Source organism: Thunnus albacares, chromosome 17 (assembly GCF_914725855.1).
Source record: "Thunnus albacares chromosome 17, fThuAlb1.1, whole genome shotgun sequence".
Taxonomy (NCBI): Eukaryota; Metazoa; Chordata; class Actinopteri; order Scombriformes; family Scombridae; genus Thunnus; species Thunnus albacares.
The window spans coordinates 17,101,618-17,123,910 of NC_058122.1; the positions used below are offsets into that span (position 1 = coordinate 17,101,618).

A 22,293-nucleotide genomic window follows, 5' to 3' on the forward strand; every position below is an offset into this window, starting at 1 on the left:
AAAGCTCCTCCTCCTGTCAGTCACTCTCAGTTTCAGTGTTGTATTAAATTGCTCCTCCAGCACCTCCTCTCCTCATCCTCCAAACCCTCTCATCTGTCAGCAGTAAGCTCACTTTCCAAGTTACAAGGCCATTCTCAGCACACACTGACAACATGCTGGGGACCCTCTGCACTCTCATCACTGCTCTAACATGTAAGGAGGCTGACTTACTGCAGCTTTGACCTCATGTTGGATTCATCAGTCTGTGTGTTTCTCTTGACTCCGTGTCATCTTGTTGTTTCCAGGTGTGAGTGGTGTGACGGTGGTGACACAGAAGCCTCCTGTTGTGACGCTGAGGAAAGGAGAGACAGTCACCATGGACTGTAACCTGGGAACTGTTACTAATGAACCAGCTCGCTGGTATAAACAGATTCCAGGAGTTCCTCAGTTTGTGCTGAGTTTCCGTCATGACTGGAGCTCTGTATATTATGGCTCTGGTTTCTCTTCTCCCAAGTTCACATCTAATCATCAGTCAAAATCAGATTATCGACTGATCATCAACAATGTGGAGGAGGGAGACTCAGCAGTCTATTACTGTAAAACATGGGACACCTCTGTGAGTGAGTACGTATCACAGTGATTTACACCGTGACAAAAACCTCCTCACTGAATACACTGACTTCTGCTTTTGATGCTGTAAGAACGTTCACTAAATATGAAACCATCCATTAACCAAAGCCGTATCCAATTGACCCATGTTACATGAGAAAATATTTCTAAAGTATGTCTCTACTTTATTCTACACAACAACAGTAAAAGTAATAGTTTACATGAATCCATCTTTTCACTACTACAAACATTCACCCCTGCAGTGTTGAAAGGAAGCTGTTACAATAACAGATTGTGGTTTAATCTTCACAAATAAAAGCATCTTTAGACTGAAACCATGTTTGTGATCACACAATAAAAAAATGCCCAAATATCTGTATTAAAGAAAATGATCCAACTACACCTTCAGTATAATGTGTTTGTTCATCTAGCGGAGCTTTAATGCACATAACTTGACAACCATCTTAGATTTTTATGGTTTAGCTTTTAAACCATTAGATTTATGATTTTCTTTGTTTTCAGGCTTAAGTTTGAAACAACTGAACTCAATCAAAAGGGTCATTTTTTTCTCAGACTAAACAAAATGGAGATATTATTATAAAAATGTATAGAACCACTTTTTTATCTGCAACACTGTCTGTGACTTACCAATGATGAGTGACTGCGTCAATTCAAATATTTCTGTTTTGTCTAACATGTGAGATGTTTTATAGCAGTGGTTGATGATAGAGTGATCATCTCGTCTGCTTCTCTTGATGACAAATGACCATGTTGGCTTTTATTGTTATGAATAAGTGATGTGAGTATGGAGACACATGTCATCAAAACACCTTTATAATGAAAAATAGATATATGATGAACATCAACAGCAGTAACGCTTTTTGCCATGAAATAATTTGTCAATGTGATATGAAACCACATATGTGATGTAGGAGATTCATGAATGAAAACAGTGTTGAGTGTTGAAACTCCTCCTCCTCCAATTCTCCTCTCCTCAGTGTCTTTATAAGCTTCAGTCTCTCTTCTCCTCACACTCCAACCCTGCTCACCTCTCAGCTGGACAGTAAGGAACGTTTACACCACACACTGACAACATGCTGGGGACCCTCTGCACTCTCATCACTGCTCTAACTTGTAAGATATTCTTCTGATTCCTTTTATATGTCATATTTTCAGCCATAAACCTTTTAACTCATGTGTTTTTCTGTGTTTGTTGACAGATGTTGATGCAGCGAAAGTTCTGACCCAGACGCCTGCTGTTTACACAGTTTCTACAGGACAAGAAGTTGTTCTCAACTGCAACATTCAGAGATATGATGGAAAATATGTCAGATGGTATAAACAGGTTCCTGGTAAAGCTCCTCAGTATGTTCTGAGATTTAACCATGGGAGCAGTTCACTCAGCTTTGGAACAGGATTCTCCTCAGACAGATTCAACTCTAGATCCTCATCAAACATAGATTATCAGTTCATCATTAAGCGGGCAGAGGCAGGAGACTCTGCAGTCTATTACTGTAATACATGGGATGACTCTGCTGATGAGTTCGTATCACAGTGATTTACTCTGTGACAAAAACCTCTTCACAAAGTACTTCTCCTTTTTGAGTCTCTCACACATCAACTAATGTCCTCTGTAGCTACATGAGACTTTAAAGATCAATACAAACCAGTTTCATCAATCTGTTCTTAAAAAAACACTCATTTCACGTAAAAGTTTATTGGCTGATCTCATGAAGAGATAATTAAACTCAGTGTTTGTTGTTTTTTCCTTTTCATTTGCACTGGACAATGCAATGCAAAGACATTGATTAGTGATGAACAAATATAAGCATAGAGATTTATTCTTGACTTTGGGGACACATGTATGTGAGAAATATCTTAAACAGTCGGGGAACAGCTCAGTAAGTGAACCTTGCTTTTAGATCATTTAACAGAAGAAACAATGATTTCTCTAAAAACACTTCATTTAACACAGGACATAATAAACAGCCTGATGAGTCCTCTGTTGAACGAGCAATATTCTGTGTAATTACTTCTTTTTGATTATTTTAATTGGTTTGAATAAAATTTGATGTTTGAAGATGACTTTTGGAGGAAGCAAGTTAAACACTGTTACTGAGTTTTTATCACAGCTGGAGCTCTCCAGGCTATGGTTCTGGTTTCTCTTCTCCCAAATTCACATCTACTCATCAATCAAAATCAGATTATCGTTTCATCATCAACAATGTGGAAGAGGGAGATTCAGCAGTCTACTATTGTAGCACATGGGATGGCTCTGTTAACGAGGAGGCATCACAGTAATTTACACCGTGACAAAAACATCCTCACTAAACACTTCTGCTTTTTGACTTGCCTACACATGACTGAGAGTGAAGCCATTAGCTAATGCTCTCACCTTCCCAACATAATGAAACATATGTTTTCAGAACAGTTTTTATTGGAGTCACTGACACATCCATACTGAGTGTGAAGCAATGAACCAAAACTCTCTGTAACTTCCTATATACACATTTTTTTTTTCAAACTCCCAAATCTTCTTCATGCATTCTCACAATTTCTTACAATAAGGTAACAGTAATCTAACTACATGCATCCTGCATTCATGGGACAGACCCTTACTGACACACAGCTGTTGCAGAAACAAACAGTTCATTCAAATGCAGCTAAAACATGAGCAGATCATTGCTATATTAATGTAACAACAGATACTCTAAAGTAGATACAGAGATTCTTGATTTGATTTATGATCATTTTGGATTATTAGCAAACATGTTTGCTTGGTGAGAGAAATATTTAGAAGAATAAAAATACTGAGATGAGAGTTTACTCAATACCCTGCTTATTATAGAACAGTGTTTGCTGCATATAAAATACAACTTTGGGAGAACATGAAAAAATAAACTGATAAAAAAAACCAAACAATTATGATATATTTATCATGTGGTCAATGTAATCTAATGAATATCTAATGATTAACACAGGAAGATAAATAGAATTAATCTGATATCACCCTTAGAGTAGATAATACTCACACAACAACAGGTTTTCATGAACAACAGTAGTTATACAATATTGTTTAATGAGAAATTATTTAATGTGACACTGCAAACATGATGTAGGTGATTTTTCAACGAGAACCGTGTTGAGTGTTGAAACTCCTCCTCCTCCACTTCTCCTCTCCTCAGTGTCTTTATAAGCTTCAGTCTCTCTTCTCCTCACACTCCAACCCTGCTCACCTCTCAGCTGGACAGTAAGGAACATTTACACCACACACCGACAACATGCTGGGGATCCTCTGCACTCTCATCACTGCTCTAACTTGTAAGATATTCTTCTGATTCCTTTTATATTTCATATTTTCAGGCTGAAACCTTTTAACTCATTTGTTTTTCTGTGTTTGTTGACAGATGTTGATGCAGTGAAAGTTTTGACCCAGACACCCCCTGTCCATGCAGTTTCTACAGGACAAGAAGTTGTTCTCAACTGCAACATTCAGAGAGATCATAGCCACTATGTCTACTGGTATAAACATGTTCCTGGTCAAGCTCCTCAGTATGTTCTGAGTGTTTACTATTCTGACAGTTCACCCATCTTTGGAACAGGATTCTCCTCAGACCGATTCAACTCTAGATCTTCATCAAAAATAGATTATCAGTTCATCATTAAGCGGGCAGAGGCAGGAGACACTGCAGTCTATTACTGTGAAACATGGGACACCTCTGCTGATGAGCGAGTATCACAGTGATTTACTCTGTGACAAAAACCTCTTCACAAAGTACTTCTGCTTTTTGAGTCTCACACATCAACTAATGTTCTCTGTAGCTACATGAGACTTTAAAGATCAATACAAACCAGTTTCATCAATCTGTTCTTAAAAAAACACTCATTTCATGTAAAAGTTTATTGGCTGATCTCATGAAGAGATAATTAAACTCAGTGTTTGTTGTTTTTTCCTTTTCATTTGCACTGGACAATGCAATGCAAAGACATTGATTAGAGATGAACAAATATAAGCATAGAGATTTATTGTTAACTTTGGGGACACGTGATCAATATTCTAAATGGGAATAGCTTGCTAAGTGGACCTTTCGATTAGATCATTTGACACATACTTTAAAATCATCAACAAGTACAAACATTACAAAATCAAAGTTAATGGGGATTAAGAGTCAATATGCAATTTTGTGAGTAGATGACTTAGAGAACTGTGATAAAATGCAACAAGAGATAAATAGTTCTGTTCACACTATGCTTTGCTTATAATTGAACTCTAATTTTGTGTTTGGAGTCCTGAGACCCCCAAAATATGCTTAACATTGTTTTATCAGCTTAATACTTCATGGCTTTTATGAAAATTGCTGATATGATTTTGCACAGATGACATGTTTCAGGAGACAGCTACAGAAAATGATACATTTCTTCTGTTTGTGGTCTTTGAGAACCCAGCTGTAAAACATGTTAAAATACAATGAATTTTCATCAGCTCTATCTGTGATTGATGTTGTCAGCACTTTTTCACAGCACTACTCCTCCCAAATCCAAAATAAGTCTTTATAGTCTGTTCATAAGAGGTCTAACAGGGAGTTCAACCTCTCTGTGGTCTAACTGGCCCCAAACAGAAGTGACATCACTATGTGGGATGATATACAGCACATGTCTTTGCATGTGAATTACTTTTTGGCAAACAAAACATACTTTTCTACATGTTGGGTTTCAATGTGGTCATAAGAGAGAAAAATATTCATAGAACAAAAATGGTTGATTTAGCAGATAATATGAATATTGTTTACAAATACAGAACTGTGGGACCCCAAACAATGTCAACAATATACAAGAGTTAACACGGGACATAATAAATAGCCTGATGAGTCCAGATTGCATGAGCCATTTTTATTTTCTATATAATCATTTCTTTTTGATTATTTTAATTGCTTTGATTAAAATAAGATTTTTGAAGATGACCTTTGGAGGAAGCAAGTTAAACACAGAATGATTTTTATATCACCCTGCACTCAATAATACCCATGTAAACTTTGCTGAATTGCGTGAGTGATGCATTTATGAAGGAAAACATTTCCACCATCATCTCTCTTTATTCAATGATGATATTTGGACTTTTACTTTTCAACATGAAAACAAAATGATTTTACTTCTGACACTGAGGAAAGGAGAGACAGTCACCATGGACTGTAACCTGGGAACTGTTACTGATCAATCAGCTTGGTGGTATAAACAGATTCCAGGAAGAGTTCCTCAGTATGTTTTGAGGTTCCGTCATGACTATAGCTCTGTAGTATACGGCTCTGGTTTCTCTTCTCCCAAGTTCACATCTAATCATCAATCAAAATCAGATTATCGTTTGATCATCAACAATGTGGAAGAGGGAGATTCAGCAGTCTACTATTGTAACACATAGGATGGCTCTGTTAACGAGTAGTGACAAAAACCTCCTCACTAAACACTTCTGCTTTTTGACTTGCCTACACATGACTGAGAGTGAAGCCATTAGCTAATGTTCTCACCTTCCCAACATAATGAAACATATGTTTTCAGAACAGTTTTTATTGGATTCTCACATTCTGCTTTCTGAGTCACTGACACATCCTCACTGAGTGTGAAGCAATGAACCAAAACTCTCTGTAACTTCCTATATACACAATATTTTTTTTACAAACTCCCAAATCTTCTTCATGCATTCTCACGATTTCTTACAATAAGGTAACAGTAATCTAACTACATGCATCCTGCATTCATGGGACAGACCCTTACTGACACACAGCTGTTGCAGAAACAAACAGTTCATTCAAATGCAGCTAAAACATGAGCAGATCATTGCTATATTAATGTAACAACAGATACTCTAAAGTAGATACAGAGATTCTTGATTTGATTTATGATCATTTTGGATTATTAGCAAACATGTTTGCTGCATATAAAATACAACTTTGGGAGAACATGAAATAATAAATTGATAAAAAAACAAACAATTATGATATATTTATCATGTGGTCAATGTAATCTAATGAATATCTAATGATTAACACAGGAAGTTAGATAGAATTAATCTGATATCACCCTTAGAGTAGATAATACTCACACAACAACAGGTTTTCATGAACAACAGTAGTTATACAATATTGTTTAATGAGAAATTATTTAATGTGACACTGCAAACATGATGTAGGTGATTTTTCAACGAAAACCGTGTTGAGTGTTGAAACTCCTCCTCCTCCACTTCTCCTCTCCTCAGTGTCTTTATAAGCTTCAGTCTCTCTTCTCCTCACACTCCAACCCTGCTCACCTCTCAGCTGGACAGTAAGGAACGTTTACACCACACACTGACAACATGCTGGGGACCCTCTGCACTCTCATCACTGCTCTAACATGTAAGATATTCTTCTGATTCCTTTTATATTTCATATTTTCAGGCTGAAACCTTTTAACTCATGTGTTTTTCTGTGTTTGTTGACAGATGTTGATGCAGCGATAGTTGTGACCCAGACGCCCGCTGTCCACGCAGTTTCTACAGGACAAGAAGTTGTTCTCAACTGCAACATTCAGAGATATGATGGATATTATGTCAGCTGGTATAAACAGGTTCCTGGTAAAGCTCCTCAGTATGTTCTGAGTTTTGACCATTCTGACAGTTCACTCATCTTTGGAACAGGATTCTCCTCAGACCGATTCAACTCTAGATCTTCATCAAACATAGATTATCAGTTCATCATTAAGCGGGCAGAGGCAGGAGACTCTGCAGTCTATTACTGTGACACATGGGACGACTCTGCTAATGAGGGAGTATCACAGTGATTTACTCTGTGACAAAAACCTCTTCTCAAAGTACTTCTGCTTTTTGAGTCTCTCACACATCAACTAATGTTCTCTGTAGCTACATGAGACTTTAAAGATCAATACAAACCAGTTTCATCAATCTATGTTTAGAAAAAAACTCATTTCATATAAAAGTTCAGTTGAAGATTTATTGAAGAGATAATTAAGTTCAATGTTTGTTGTTTTTTCCTTTTCATTTGCAAGACAATGCAAAGACACTAATGAGTGGTGAAGAAATGTAAGAATGGAGATTTATTGTTAACTTTGGGGACACGTGATAAATATTCTAAATGGGAATAGCTTGCTAAGTGGACCTTTCGATTAGATCATTTGACACATACTTTAAAATCATCAACAAGTACAAACATTACACAATCAAAGATAATGTGGATTAAGATTCACTATGCAATTTTGTGAGTAGATGACTTAGAGAACTGTGATAAAATGCAACAAGAGATAAATATTTCTGTTCACACTATGCTTTGCTTATAATTGAACTCTAATTTTGTGTTTGGAGTCCTGAGACCCCCAAAATATGCTTAACATTGTTTTATCAGCTTAATTCTTCATGGCTTTTATGAAAATTGCTGATATGATTTTGCACAGATGACATGTTTCAGGAGACAGCTACAGAAAATGATACATTTCTTCTGTTTGTGGTCTTTGAGAACCCAGCTGTAAAACATGTTTAAATACAATGAATTTTCATCAGCTCTATCTGTGATTGATGTTGTCAACACTTTTTCACAGCACTACTCCTCCCAAATCCAAAATAAGTCTTTATAGTCTGTTCATAAGAGGTCTAACAGGGAGTTCAACCTCTCTGTGGTCTAACTGGCCCCAAACAGAAGTGACATCACTATGTGGGATGATATACAGCACATGTCTTTGTATGTGAATTACTTTTTGGAGAACAAAACATACTTTTCTACATGTTGGGTTTCAATGTGGTCATAAGAGAGAAAAATATTCATAGAACAAAAATGGTTGATTTAGCAGATAATATGAATATTGTTTACAAATACAGAACTGTGGGACCCCAAACAATGTCAACAATATACAAGAGTTAACACGGGACATAATAAATAGCCTGATGAGTCCAGATTGCATGAGACATTTTTATTTTCTATATAATCATTTCTTTTTGATTATTTTAATTGCTTTGATTAAAATATGATGTTTGAAGATGACCTTTGGAGGAAGCAAGTTAAACACAGAATGATTTTTATATCACCCTGCACTCAATAATACCCATGTAAACTTTGCTGAATTGCGTGAGTGATGCATTTATGAAAGAAAACATTTCCACCATCATCTCTCTTTATTCAATGATGATATTTGGACTTTTACTTTTCAACATGAAAACAAAATGATTTTACTTCTGACACTGAGGAAAGGAGAGACAGTCACCATGGACTGTAACCTGGGAACTGTTACTGATCAATCAGCTTGGTGGTATAAACAGATTCCAGGAAGAGTTCCTCAGTATGTTTTGAAGTTCCGTCATGACTGGAGCTCTGTAGTATACGGCTCTGGTTTCTCTTCTCCCAAGTTCACATCTAATCATCAATCAAAATCAGATTATCGTTTGATCATCAACAATGTGGAAGAGGGAGATTCAGCAGTCTACTATTGTAACACATAGGATGGCTCTGTTAACGAGTAGTGACAAAAACCTCCTCACTAAACACTTCTGCTTTTTGACTTGCCTACACATGACTGAGAGTGAAGCCATTAGCTAATGCTCTCACCTTCCCAACATAATGAAACATATGTTTTCAGAACAGTTTTTATTGGATTCTCACATTCTGCTTTCTGAGTCACTGACACATCCTCACTGAGTGTGAAGCAATGAACCAAAACTCTCTGTAACTTCCTATATACACAATATTTTTTTTACTAACTCCCAAATCTTCTTCATGCATTCTCACGATTTCTTACAATAAGGTAACAGTAATCTAACTACATGCATCCTGCATTCATGGGACAGACCCTTACTGACACACAGCTGTTGCAGAAACAAACAGTTCATTCAAATGCAGCTAAAACATGAGCAGATCATTGCTATATTAATGTAACAACAGATACTCTAAAGTAGATACAGAGATTCTTGATTTGATTTATGATCATTTTGGATTATTAGCAAACATGTTTGCTGCATATAAAATACAACTTTGGGAGAACATGAAATAATAAATTGATAAAAAAACAAACAATTATGATATATTTATCATGTGGTCAATGTAATCTAATGAATATCTAATGATTAACACAGGAAGTTAAATAGAATTAATCTGATATCACCCTTAGAGTAGATAATACTCACACAACAACAGGTTTTCATGAACAACAGTAGTTATACAATATTGTTTAATGAGAAATTATTTAATGTGACACTGCAAACATGATGTAGGTGATTTTTCAACGAAAACCGTGTTCAGTGTTGAAACTCCTCCTCCACTTCTCCTCTCCTCAGTGTCTTTATAAGCTTCAGTCTCTCTTCTCCTCACACTCCAACCCTGCTCACCTCTCAGCTGGACAGTAAGGGACGTTTACACCACACACTGACAACATGCTGGGGACCCTCTGCACTCTCATCACTGCTCTAACATGTAAGATATTCTTCTGATTCCTCTTATATTTGATATTTTCAGCCATAAACCTTTTAACTCATGTGTTTTTCTGTGTTTGTTGACAGATGTTGATGCAGCAATAGTTGTGACCCAGACGCCCGCTGTCCATGCAGTTTCTACAGGACAAGAAGTTGTTCTCAACTGCAACATTCAGAGATATGATGGATATTATGTCAACTGGTATAAACAGGTTCCTGGTAAAGCTCCTCAGTTTGTTCTGGGTTTTTACCATGAGGACAGTTCACTCATCTTTGGAACAGGATTCTCCTCAGACAGATTCAACTCTAGATCTTCATCAAACATAGATTATCAGTTCATCATTAAGCGGGCAGAGGCAGGAGACTCTGCAGTCTATTACTGTCACACATGGGACAACTCTGCTAAGGAGTACGTATCACAGTGATTTACTCTGTGACAAAAACCTCTTCACAAAGTACTTCTGCTTTTTGAGTCTCTCACACATCAACTAATGTTCTCTGTAGCTACATGAGACTTTAAAGATCAATACAAACCAGTTTCATCAATCTGTTCTTAAAAAAACACTCATTTCATGTAAAAGTTTAGTGGCTGATCTCATGAAGAGATAATTAAACTCAGTGTTTGTTGTTTTTTCCTTTTCATTTGCACTGGACAATGCAATGCAAACACATTGATTAATGATGAACAAATATAAGCATAGAGATTTATTCTTGACTTTGGGGACACATGTATGTGAGAAATATCTTAAACACTCGGGGAACAGCTCAGTAAGTGGACGTCGCTTTTAGATCATTTAACAGAAGAAACAATGATTTCTCTAAAAACACTTCATTTAACACAGGACATAATAAACAGCCTGATGAGTCCTCTGTTGCACGAGCAATTTTCTGTGTAATTAGTTCATTTTGATTATTTTAATTGCTTTGAATAAAATTTGATGTTTGAAGATGACCTTTGGAGGAAGCAAGTTAAACATTCAATGATTTTTATATCACCCTGCACTCAATAATACCCACATCAACTTTGCTGCCTTGTGTGAGTGATGCATTTATGAAGGAAAACATTTCCACCATCATCCCTCTTCATTCAATGATGATATTTTGACTTTTAACATCAACATGAAAAGAAAATGATGCAACAGAAGATTCAGAATCAATCCTCAAGTCCAGCAGTGTTTTGGAATATAAACAGACTGATGAAGAGAATAAGATGTTGACAGTGAAAGTTGGTCTCAACAGGATGTTTCAGTTTCACTCCCCTCATTAGTGAGAGTCAGGAGGTTTTTGTACAGCCATGTGTACAAACTGAATCACTGTGGTATTCGGACAAGGCAGCAAGCTGATCGTGACAAGTAAGTACTTTTAAACTGATCAAAAAACAAGATAGATTTATTCTTTCTGGTGTTTATAAGAGAAAATAATCAATGTATGTGTTCTTGACGATAATGTTTAATATGTTTTTCACTGAATTGCAGGTTAATTTTGTACTTCAGCTTTGTTAAACTATGTCTTTGAATGCAAAGACACAATGTTTAAAATGTTTTCTACAAATACTGTAAAGTTTTGTTTTTATCTTTTAGAGATGTACACCATTTCCCTTATTTATTTACATTTAGTAACAAGTTCTAACATTTTTCTAACATTGACAAACACTGAATAATCTGCTAGAGGAATGTTATATTATCTGTCAAAAGTATTTTACATTATGATATCAATACTAAATTACAGTGCTTGTGTTGTTTAATTACTAATCTTCTAAAATTTAAGGATTATTTCGAATTTATCTGGATTATGAGTTTATTTAAATTCTGTTTTTTCTTAATGGTTATATAAACACCACTAAAGCAAAGTGATATACTTTCATTCCCCACAGTGACTGAAGTGATTTCATTAAAAGTCAAATACCATTTTGTAAATCAAAGAAGAAAAGATTTTTTTCAACTGATCATTGTAATCTCACTTCATAATTGATAAAAATTTGTTTAAAAAATTAACACTGCTCATATTTTAAGTGATGATTTTTACATGTTACCATTTGAAATGCTTTTCACTTCTTCTGTTTGATTGTTATATTGTTGTAACATCTAATGAATGAATCTGGTAGTGTCATACTTCTTATAAATGATTTAATTTCTATTTTTTCAGTTTCATGACTTTAATGCCAGTTTTGTATAATTGTCCTTCATGTATTTTCAGGCTCCAGCCTCTCTCCTCCTGTCCTGACAGTCTTCCCTCCGTCCAGTGCTGAGCTCCAGTCCAACAAAGCCACTCTGGTCTGTCTGTCCAGTCAGTCTGTGCCTTTTGCAGATGTGACCTGGTTGTCTGCTGGGAGTCCAGTGAGCAGTGGGATCTCTAGCAGCACCGCTGTTCAGCAACCAGACCAGACTTTCCAAATCAGCAGCTATCTGTCCATCCAGACGTCAGACTGGAACATGGACAAGGTTTACACATGTAAAGTGTCTTTGGGCTCCCAGACTTCAGAGAAGAACAACAACAAGTCAAAGTGTCCTGCTGAAGAATAGTAGAGGACCAGAATGAGCATTTAAAATCTGTTTCTTTACTGTTTGTGCTGTTTGCTCATAACAAGGTTTAGATGTTAGAAAAGATGTGTCTGCATGCTTGTAATAAATGTTGTGACAGTTAGGTGGAGGTGTTGTATCGGCTTTGCAGTTGTTACATTTTCCAAGACTTGTTTAATTAAATAAAAGCATTGTGATATAAAAAATGGTTTGTATTTATTTGTTCTCATGAAAAAATCAAAAACAATTTTAATTGAACTGCAATAAGTATAACCTTCACTAGATTTTATTTTTCTTCTGATGTTCATCTCACTGATATTTACAGTTAATCCAGAACACACAGATGACATTTAAGAATTTTATATTGTTATCAGGTTTAAATGTGCCATAAATGCATAAGAAGGAACAAACTTGATTAATATTTCTTTATTTTGTTTTAGTAATTTGCAACAGTTGAGATGTTAGAAAACTCTGATAAACTATGTAGAAACTGAAACTGAGTTTTCATCCTTCATCAGTGAAGCGTCACTTCTCTCCTCCTTCTCTTCTTAACCAGGATGCACCTGCAGGCCTCCTCTACTTATTTCAGAGGGAACTGTCTCTGACTGAAAACACACTTATGTTTTATTTATTGTCATTCAGTCAATCAAAGACAGTCAACCTCTAATCTGTTCATATACGCATGTGTGCAGTTTCAGAGCTTATATCCTGCAACAAATGTCTCTTTTTTACTTCTGAAAAACTTGTAAATTAGAGGATGATTTTTCATAAAAGTCTAACTAGAAAAATGTTTGAAAAATTTCCAAAACTTTCATGCGTGAATCTCATCATTTATGTAAAGATCAAACCAAAGCTCCTCCTCCTGTCAGTCACTCTCAGTTTCAGTGTTGTATTAAATTGCTCCTCCAGCACCTCCTCTCCTCATCCTCCAAACCCTCTCATCTGTCAGCAGTAAGCTCACTTTCCAAGTTACAAGGCCATTCTCAGCACACACTGACAACATGCTGGGGACCCTCTGCACTCTCATCACTGCTCTAACATGTAAGGAGGCTGACTTACTGCAGCTTTGACCTCATGTTGGATTCATCAGTCTATGTGTTTCTCTTGACTCCGTGTCATCTTGTTGTTTCCAGGTGTGAGTGGTGTGACGGTGGTGACACAGAAGCCTCCTGTTGTGACGATGAGGAAAGGAGAGACAGTCACCATGGACTGTAACCTGGGAACTGTTACTGATCAATCAGCTCGCTGGTATAAACAGATTCCAGGAGGAGTTCCTCAGTATGTGCTGATTTTCCGTCATGACTGGAGCTCTGTATATTATGGCTCTGGTTTCTCTTCTCCCAAATTCACATCTAATCATCAGTCAAAATCAGATTATCGACTGATCATCAACAATGTGGAGGAGGGAGACTCAGCAGTCTATTACTGTAAAACATGGGACACCTCTGTGAGTGAGTACGCATCACAGTGATTTACACCGTGACAAAAACCTCCTCACTGAATACACTCACTTCTGCTTTTGATGCTGTAAGAACGTTCACTAAATATGAAACCATCCATTAACCAAAGCTGTATCCAATTGACCCATGTTACATGAGAAAATATTTCTAAAGTATGTCTCTACTTTATTCTACACAGCAACAGTAAAAGTAATAGTTTACATGAATCCATCTTTTCACTACTACAAACATATTATACATATTATATACATATTATTATAAAAATGTATAGAACCACTTTTTTATCTGCAACACTTTCTGTGACTTACCAATGATGAGTGACTGCGTCAATTCAAATATTTCTGTTTTGTCTAACATGTGAGATGTTTTATAGCAGTGGTCGATGATAGAGTGATCATCTCGTCTGCTTCTCTTGATGACAAATGACCATGTTGGCTTTTATTGTTATGAATAAGTGATGTGAGTATGGAGACACATGTCATCAAAACACCTTTATAATGAAAAATAGATATATGATCAATAACAACAGCAGTAACGCTTTTTGCCATGAAATCATTTGTCAATGTGATATGAAACCACATATGTGATGTAGGAGATTCATAAATGAAAACCGTGTTGAGTGTTGAAACTCCTCCTCCTCCACTTCTCCTCTCCTCAGTGTCTTTATAAGCTTCAGTCTCTCTTCTCCTCACACTCCAACCCTGCTCACCTCTCAGCTGGACAGTAAGGAACGTTTACACCACACACTGACAACATGCTGGGGACCCTCTGCACTCTCATCACTGCTCTAACATGTAAGATATTCTTCTGATTCCTCTTATATTTCATATTTTCAGCCATAAACCTTTTAACTCATGTATTTTTCTGTGTTTGTTGACAGATGTTGATGCAGCGAAAGTTGTGACCCAGACACCCGCTGTCCATGCAGTTTCTACAGGACAAGAAGTTGTTCTCAACTGCAACATTCAGAGAGATGAAAACAATTATGTCAGCTGGTATAAACAGGTTCCTGGTAAAGTTCCTCAGTATGTTTTGAGATTTTACCATTCTCACAGTTCACCCAGCTTTGGAACAGGATTCTCCTCAGACAGATTCAACTCTAGATCTTCATCAAACATAGATTATCAGTTCATCATTAAGCGGGCAGAGGCAGGAGACTCTGCAGTCTATTACTGTAATACATGGGACAGCTCTGCTAATGAGGGAGTATCACAGTGATTTACTCTGTGACAAAAACCTCTTCACAAAGTACTTCTGCTTTTTGAGTCTCTCACACATCAACTAATGTTCTCTGTAGCTACATGAGACTTTAAAGATCAATACAAACCAGTTTCATCAATCTGTTCTTAAAAAAACACTCATTTCATATAAAAGTTCAGTTGAAGATTTATTGAAGAGATAATTAAGTTCAATGTTTGTTGTTTTTTCCTTTTTTATTTGCAAGGCAATGCAAAGACACTAATGAGTGGTGAAGAAATGTAAGAATGGAGATTTATTGTTAACTTTGGGGACACGTGATAAATATTCTAAATGGGAATAGCTTGCTAAGTGGACCTTTCGATTAGATCATTTGACACAATCATCAACAAGTACAAACATTACACAATCAAAGTTAATGTGGATTAAGATTCACTATGCAATTTTGTGAGTAGATGACTTAGAGAACTGTGATAAAATGCAACAAGAGATAAATATTTCTGTTCACACTATGCTTTGCTTATAATTGAACTCTAATTTTGTGTTTGGAGTCCTGAGACCCCCAAAATATACTTAACATTGTTTTATCAGCTTAATACTTCATGGCTTTTATGAAAACTGCTGATATGATTTTGCACAGATGACATGATTCAGGAGACAGCTACAGAAAATGATACATTTCTTCTGATTGTGGTCTTTGAGAACCCAGCTGTAAAACATGTTTAAATACAATGAATTATCATCAGCTCTATCTGTGATTGATGTTGTCAACACTTTTTCACAGCACTACTCCTCCCAAATCCAAAATAAGTCTTTATAGTCTGTTCATAAGAGATCTAACAGGGAGTTCAACCTCTCTGTGGTCTAACTGGCCCCAAACAGAAGTGACATCACTATGTGGGATGATATACAGCACATGCCTTTGTATGTGAATTACTTTTTGGAGAACAAAACATACTTTTCTACATGTTGGGTTTCAATGTGGTCATAAGAGAGAAAAATATTCATAGAACAAAAATGGTTGATTTAGCAGATAATATGAATATTGTTTACAAATACAGAACTGTGGGACCCCAAACAATGTCAACAATATACAAGAGTTAACACGGGACATAATAAATAGCCTGATGAGTCCAGATTGCATGAGCCATTTTTATTTTCTATATAATCATTTCTTTTTGATTATTTTAATTGCTTTGATTAAAATATGATTTTTGAAGATGACCTTTGGAGGAAGGAAGTTAAACACAGAATGATTTTTATATCACCCTGCACTCAATAATACCCATGTAAACTTTGCTGAATTGCGTGAGTGATGCATTTATGAAGGAAAACATTTCCACCATCATCTCTCTTTATTCAATGATGATATTTGGACTTTTACTTTTCAACATGAAAACAAAATGATTTTACTTCTGACACTGAGGAAAGGAGAGACAGTCACCATGGACTGTAACCTGGGAACTGTTTCTAATCAAGCAGCTTGGTGGTATAAACAGATTCCAGGAAGAGTTCCTCAGTATGTTTTGAGGTTCCGTCATGACTATAGCTCTGTAGTATACGGCTCTGGTTTCTCTTCTCCCAAGTTCACATCTAATCATCAATCAAAATCAGATTATCATTTGATCATCAACAATGTGGAAGAGGGAGATTCAGCAGTCTACTATTGTAACACATAGGATGGCTCTGTTAACGAGTAGTGACAAAAACCTCCTCACTAAACACTTCTGCTTTTTGACTTGCCTACACATGACTGAGAGTGAAGCCATTAGCTAATGCTCTCACCTTCCCAACATAATGAAACATATGTTTTCAGAACAGTTTTTATTGGATTCTCACATTCTGCTTTCTGAGTCACTGACACATCCACACTGAGTGTGAAGCGATGAACCAAAACTCTCTGTAACTTCCTATATACACAATATTTTTTTTACAAACTCCCAAATCTTCTTCATGCATTCTCACGATTTCTTACAATAAGGTAACAGTAATCTAACTACATGCATCCTGCATTCATGGGACAGACCCTTACTGACACACAGCTGTTGCAGAAACAAACAGTTCATTCAAATGCAGCTAAAACATGAGCAGATCATTGCTATATTAATGTAACAACAGATACTCTAAAGTAGATACAGAGATTCTTGATTTGATTTATGATCATTTTGGATTATTAGCAAACATGTTTGCTTGGTGAGAGAAATATTTAGAAGAATAAAAATACTGAGATGAGAGTTTACTCAATACCCTGCTTATTATAGAACAGTGTTTGCTGCATATAAAATACAACTTTGGGAGAACATGAAAAAATAAACTGATAAAAAAAAACCAAACAATTATGATATATTTATCATGTGGTCAATGTAATCTAATGAATATAAAAATATCTAATGATTAACACAGGAAGTTAAATAGAATTAATCTGATATCACCCTTAGAGTAGATAATACTCACACAACAACAGGTTTTCATGAACAACAGTAGTTATACAATATTGTTTAATGAGAAATTATTTAATGTGACACTGCAAACATGATGTAGGTGATTTTTCAACGAGAATCGTGTTGAGTGTTGAAACTCCTCCTCCACTTCTCCTCTCCTCAGTGTCTTTATAAGCTTCAGTCTCTCTTCTCCTCACACTCCAACCCTGCTCACCTCTCAGCTGGACAGTAAGGAACGTTTACACCACACACTGACAACATGCTGGGGACCCTCTGCACTCTCATCACTGCTCTAACTTGTAAGATATTCTTCTGATTCCTTTTATATTTCATATTTTCAGCCATAAACCTTTTAACTCATTTGTTTTTCTGTGTTTGTTGACAGATGTTGATGCAGTGAAAGTTTTGACCCAGACACCCGCTGTCCATGCAGTTTCTACAGGACAAGAAGTTGTTCTCAACTGCAACATTCAGAGAGATCATAGCCACTATGTCTACTGGTATAAACATGTTCCTGGTCAAGCTCCTCAGTATGTTCTGAGTGTTTACCATTCTGACAGTTCACCCATCTTTGGAACAGGATTCTCCTCAGACAGATTCAACTCTAGATCTTCATCAAAAATAGATTATCAGTTCATCATTAAGCGGGCAGAGGCAGGAGACTCTGCAGTCTATTACTGTGAAACATGGGACACATCTGCTGATGAGCGAGTATCACAGTGATTTACTCTGTGACAAAAACCTCTTCACAAAGTACTTCTGCTTTTTGAGTGTCTCACACATCAACTAATGTTCTCTGTAGCTACATGAGACTTTAAAGATCAATACAAACCAGTTTCATCAATCTGTTCTTAAAAAAACACTCATTTCATATAAAAGTTCAGTTAAAGATTTATTGAAGAGATAATTAAGTTCAATGTTTGTTGTTTTTTCCTTTTCATTTGCAAGGCAATGCAAAGACACTAATGAGTGGTGAACAAATGTAAGAATGGAGATTTATTGTTAACTTTGGGGACACGTGATAAATATTCTAAATGGGAATAGCTTGCTAAGTGGACCTTTCGATTAGATCATTTGACACAATCATCAACAAGTACAAACATTACACAATCAAAGTTAATGTGGATTAAGAGTCAATATGCAATTTTGTGAGTAGATGACTTAGAGAACTGTGATAAAATGCAACAAGAGATAAATATTTCTGTTCACACTATGCTTTGCTTATAATTGAACTCTAATTTTGTGTTTGGAGTCCTGAGACCCCCAAAATATACTTAACATTGTTTTATCAGCTTAATACTTCGTGGCTTTTATGAAAATTGCTGATATGATTTTGCACAGATGACATGTTTCAGGAGACAGCTACAGAAAATGATACATTTCTTCTGTTTGTGGTCTTTGAGAACCCAGCTGTAAAACATGTTTAAATACAATGAATTTTCATCAGCTCTATCTGTGATTGATGTTATCAACACTTTTTCACAGCACTACTCCTCCCAAATCCAAAATAAGTCTTTATAGTCTGTTCATAAAAGGTCTAACAGGGAGTTCAACCTCTCTGTGGTCTAACTGGCCCCAAACAGAAGTGACATCACTATGTGGGATCATATACAGCACATGCCTTTGTATGTGAATTACTTTTTGGCAAAGAAAACATACTTTTCTACATGTTGGGTTTCAATGTGGTCATAAGAGAGAAAAATATTGATAGAACAAAAATGGTTGATTTAGCAGACAATATGAATATTGTTTACAAATACAGAACTGTGGGACCCCAAACAATGTCAACAATATACAAGAGTTAACACAGGACATAATAAATAGCCTGATGAGTCCAGATTGCATGAGCCATTTTTATTTTCTATATAATCATTTCTTTTTGATTATTTTGATTGCTTTGAATAAAATATGATGTTTGAAGATGACCTTTGGAGGAAGCAAGTTAAACACAGAATGAATTTTATATCACCCTGCACTCAATAATACCCATGTAAACTTTGCTGAATTGTGTGAGTGATGTATTTATGAAAGAAAACATTTCCACCATCATCTCTCTTCATTCAATGATGATATTTGGACTTTTACTTTTCAGCATGAAAACAAAATGATGCAACAGAAGATTCAGAATCAATCCTCAAGTCCAGCAGTGTTTTGGAATATAAACAGACTGATGAAGAGAATAAGATGTTGACAGTGAAAGTTGGTTTCAACAGGATGTTTCAGTTTCACTCCCCTCATTAGTGAGAGTCAGGAGGTTTTTGTACAGCCATGTGTACAAACTGAATCACTGTGGTATTCGGACAAGGCAGCAAGCTGATCGTGACAAGTAAGTACTTTTAAACTGATCATAAAACAAGATAGATTTATTGTTTCTGATGCATATTAAGAGAAAATAATCAATGTATGTGTTCTTGACGATAATGTTTAATATGTTTTTCACTGAATTGTAGGTTCATTTTGTACTTCAGCTTTGTTAAACTATGTCTTTGAATGCAAAGACACAGTGTTTACACAATATTTAAAATGTTTTCTACAAATTCTCTAAAGTTGTGTGTATTTATGTTTAAGAGATGTGCAAGATTTTGTTTATTATTTACATTTAGTGAGAAGTTCTAACATTTTTCTAACATTGAAAAACACTGAATAATCTGCTAGAGGAATGTTATATTATCTGTCAAAAGTATTTTACATTATGATATCAATACTAAATTACTGTGTTTGTGTTATTTAATTACTAATCTTCTAAAGTTTAAGGATGATTTTGAATTTATCTGGATTATGAGTTTATTTAAATTCTGTTTTTTTCTTAATGGTTATATAAACACCATTAAAGCAAAGTGATATACTTTCATTCTCCACAGTGACTGAAGTGATTTCATTAAAAGTCAAATACCACTTTGTAAGAAAAAGAAGAAAAATTAATGTTTTCTTTTTCCAAGTGATCATTGTAATCTCACTTCATAATAGATAGAAATTTGCTTAAAAAATTAACACTGCTCATATTTTAGGTGATGATTTTTACATGTTACCATTTGAAATGCTTTTCACTTCTTCTGTTTGATTGTTATATTGTTGTAACATCTACTGAATGAATCTGGTAGTGTCATACTTCTTATAAATGATTTAATTTCTATTTTTTTTTTCAGTTTTTTTCATGACTTTAATGCCAGTTTTGTATAACTGTCCTTCATGTATTTTCAGGCTCCAGCCTCTCTCCTCCTGTCCTGACAGTCTTCCCTCCGTCCAGTGCTGAGCTCCAGTCCAACAAAGCCACTCTGGTCTGTCTGTCCAGTCAGTCTGTGCCTTTTGCAGATGTGACCTGGTTGTCTGCTGGGAGTCCAGTGAGCAGTGGGATCTCTAGCAGCACCGCTGTTCAGCAACCAGACCAGACTTTCCAAATCAGCAGCTATCTGTCCATCCAGACTTCAGACTGGAACATGGACAAGGTTTACACATGTAAAGTGTCTGCGGGCTCCCAGACTTCAGAGAAAAACATCAACAAGTCAAAGTGTCCCGCTGAAGAATAGTAGAGGACCAGAATGAGCATTTAAAATCTGTTTCTTTACTGTTTGTGCTGTTTGCTCATAACAAGGTTTAGATGTTAGTAAAGATGTGTCTGCATGCTTGTAATAAATGTTGTGACAGTTAGGTGGAGGTGTTGTATCGGCTTTGCATTTGGTACATTTTCCAAGACTTGTTTAATTAAATAAAAGCATTGTGATATAAAAAATGGTTTGTATTTATTTGTTCCCATTAAAAATTGAAAAACAATTTTAACTGAACTGTAATAACTGTAACCTTCACTAGATTTTATTTTTCTTCTGATGTTCATCTCACTGATATTTACAGTTAATCCAGAACACACAGATGACATTTAAGAATTTTATATTGTTATCAGGTTTAAATGTGCCATAAATGCATAAGAAAGAACAAACTTGATTAATATTTCTTTATTTTGTTTTAGTAATTTGCAACAGTTGAGATGTTAGAAAAATCTGATAAACTATGTAGAAACTGAAACTGAGTTTTCATCCTTCATCAGTGAAGCGTCACTTCTCTCCTCCTTCTCTTCTTAACCAGGATGCACCTGCAGGCTTCCTCTACTTATTTCAGAGGGAACTGTCTCTGACTGAAAACACACTTATGTTTAATTCATTGTCATTCAGTCAATCAAAGACAGTCAACCTCTAATCTGTTCATATACGCATGTGTGCAGTTTCAGAGCTTATATCCTGCAACAAATGTCTCTTTTTTACCTCTGAAAAACTTGTAAATTAGAGGATGATTTTTCATAAAAGTCTAACTAGAAAAATGTTTTAAAAATTTCCAAAACTTTCATGCGTGAATCTCATCATTTATGTAAAGATCAAACCAAAGCTCCTCCTCCTGTCAGTCACTCTCAGTTTCAGTGTTGTATTAAATTGCTCCTCCAGCACCTCCTCTCCTCATCCTCCAAACCCTCTCATCTGTCAGCAGTAAGCTCACTTTCCAAGTTACAAGGCCATTCTCAGCACACACTGACAACATGCTGGGGACCCTCTGCACTCTCATCACTGCTCTAACATGTAAGGAGGCTGACTTACTGCAGCTTTGACCTCATGTTGGATTCATCAGTCTGTGTGTTTCTCTTGACTCCGTGTCATCTT

General features: G+C 35.9%; 2 protein-coding genes and 1 gene segment (V, D, J or C); all 3 read left to right on the forward strand.

Moving 5' to 3' along the window:
- Positions 1-56: 56 nt before the first annotated feature.
- LOC122966247 (immunoglobulin lambda-1 light chain-like) lies at positions 57-12,711 on the forward strand. 3 transcript variants are annotated; one of them, XM_044330307.1, is made up of 4 exons: positions 57-192; positions 285-607; positions 11,349-11,382; positions 12,227-12,711. In XM_044330307.1, the coding sequence occupies exons 1-4, from the start codon at positions 153-155 to the stop codon at positions 12,550-12,552; spliced, it is 723 nt and encodes a 240-aa protein (XP_044186242.1). In that variant the 5' UTR covers positions 57-152; the 3' UTR covers positions 12,553-12,711. The 3 variants fall into 3 exon arrangements, with proteins under 3 accessions (XP_044186242.1, XP_044186239.1, XP_044186241.1); XM_044330304.1 differs by lacking the exons at positions 57-192; positions 285-607 and adding exons at positions 6,856-6,974; positions 7,061-7,386; XM_044330306.1 differs by lacking the exons at positions 57-192; positions 285-607 and adding exons at positions 9,921-10,031; positions 10,118-10,443.
- LOC122966248 (immunoglobulin lambda-1 light chain-like) lies at positions 1,668-21,241 on the forward strand. 2 transcript variants are annotated; one of them, XM_044330309.1, is made up of 4 exons: positions 1,668-1,722; positions 14,890-15,215; positions 19,940-19,973; positions 20,849-21,241. In XM_044330309.1, exons 1-4 carry the CDS (start codon positions 1,683-1,685, stop codon positions 21,172-21,174), a joined length of 726 nt encoding a protein of 241 aa, XP_044186244.1. In that variant the 5' UTR covers positions 1,668-1,682; the 3' UTR covers positions 21,175-21,241. The 2 variants fall into 2 exon arrangements, with proteins under 2 accessions (XP_044186244.1, XP_044186243.1); XM_044330308.1 differs by lacking the exon at positions 1,668-1,722 and adding an exon at positions 14,699-14,803.
- LOC122966254 lies at positions 13,446-14,043 on the forward strand. The segment is given in 2 exon segments: positions 13,446-13,590; positions 13,683-14,043. Coding segments are annotated over 2 exon segments (378 nt in total).
- Positions 21,242-22,293: the final 1,052 nt, after the last annotated feature.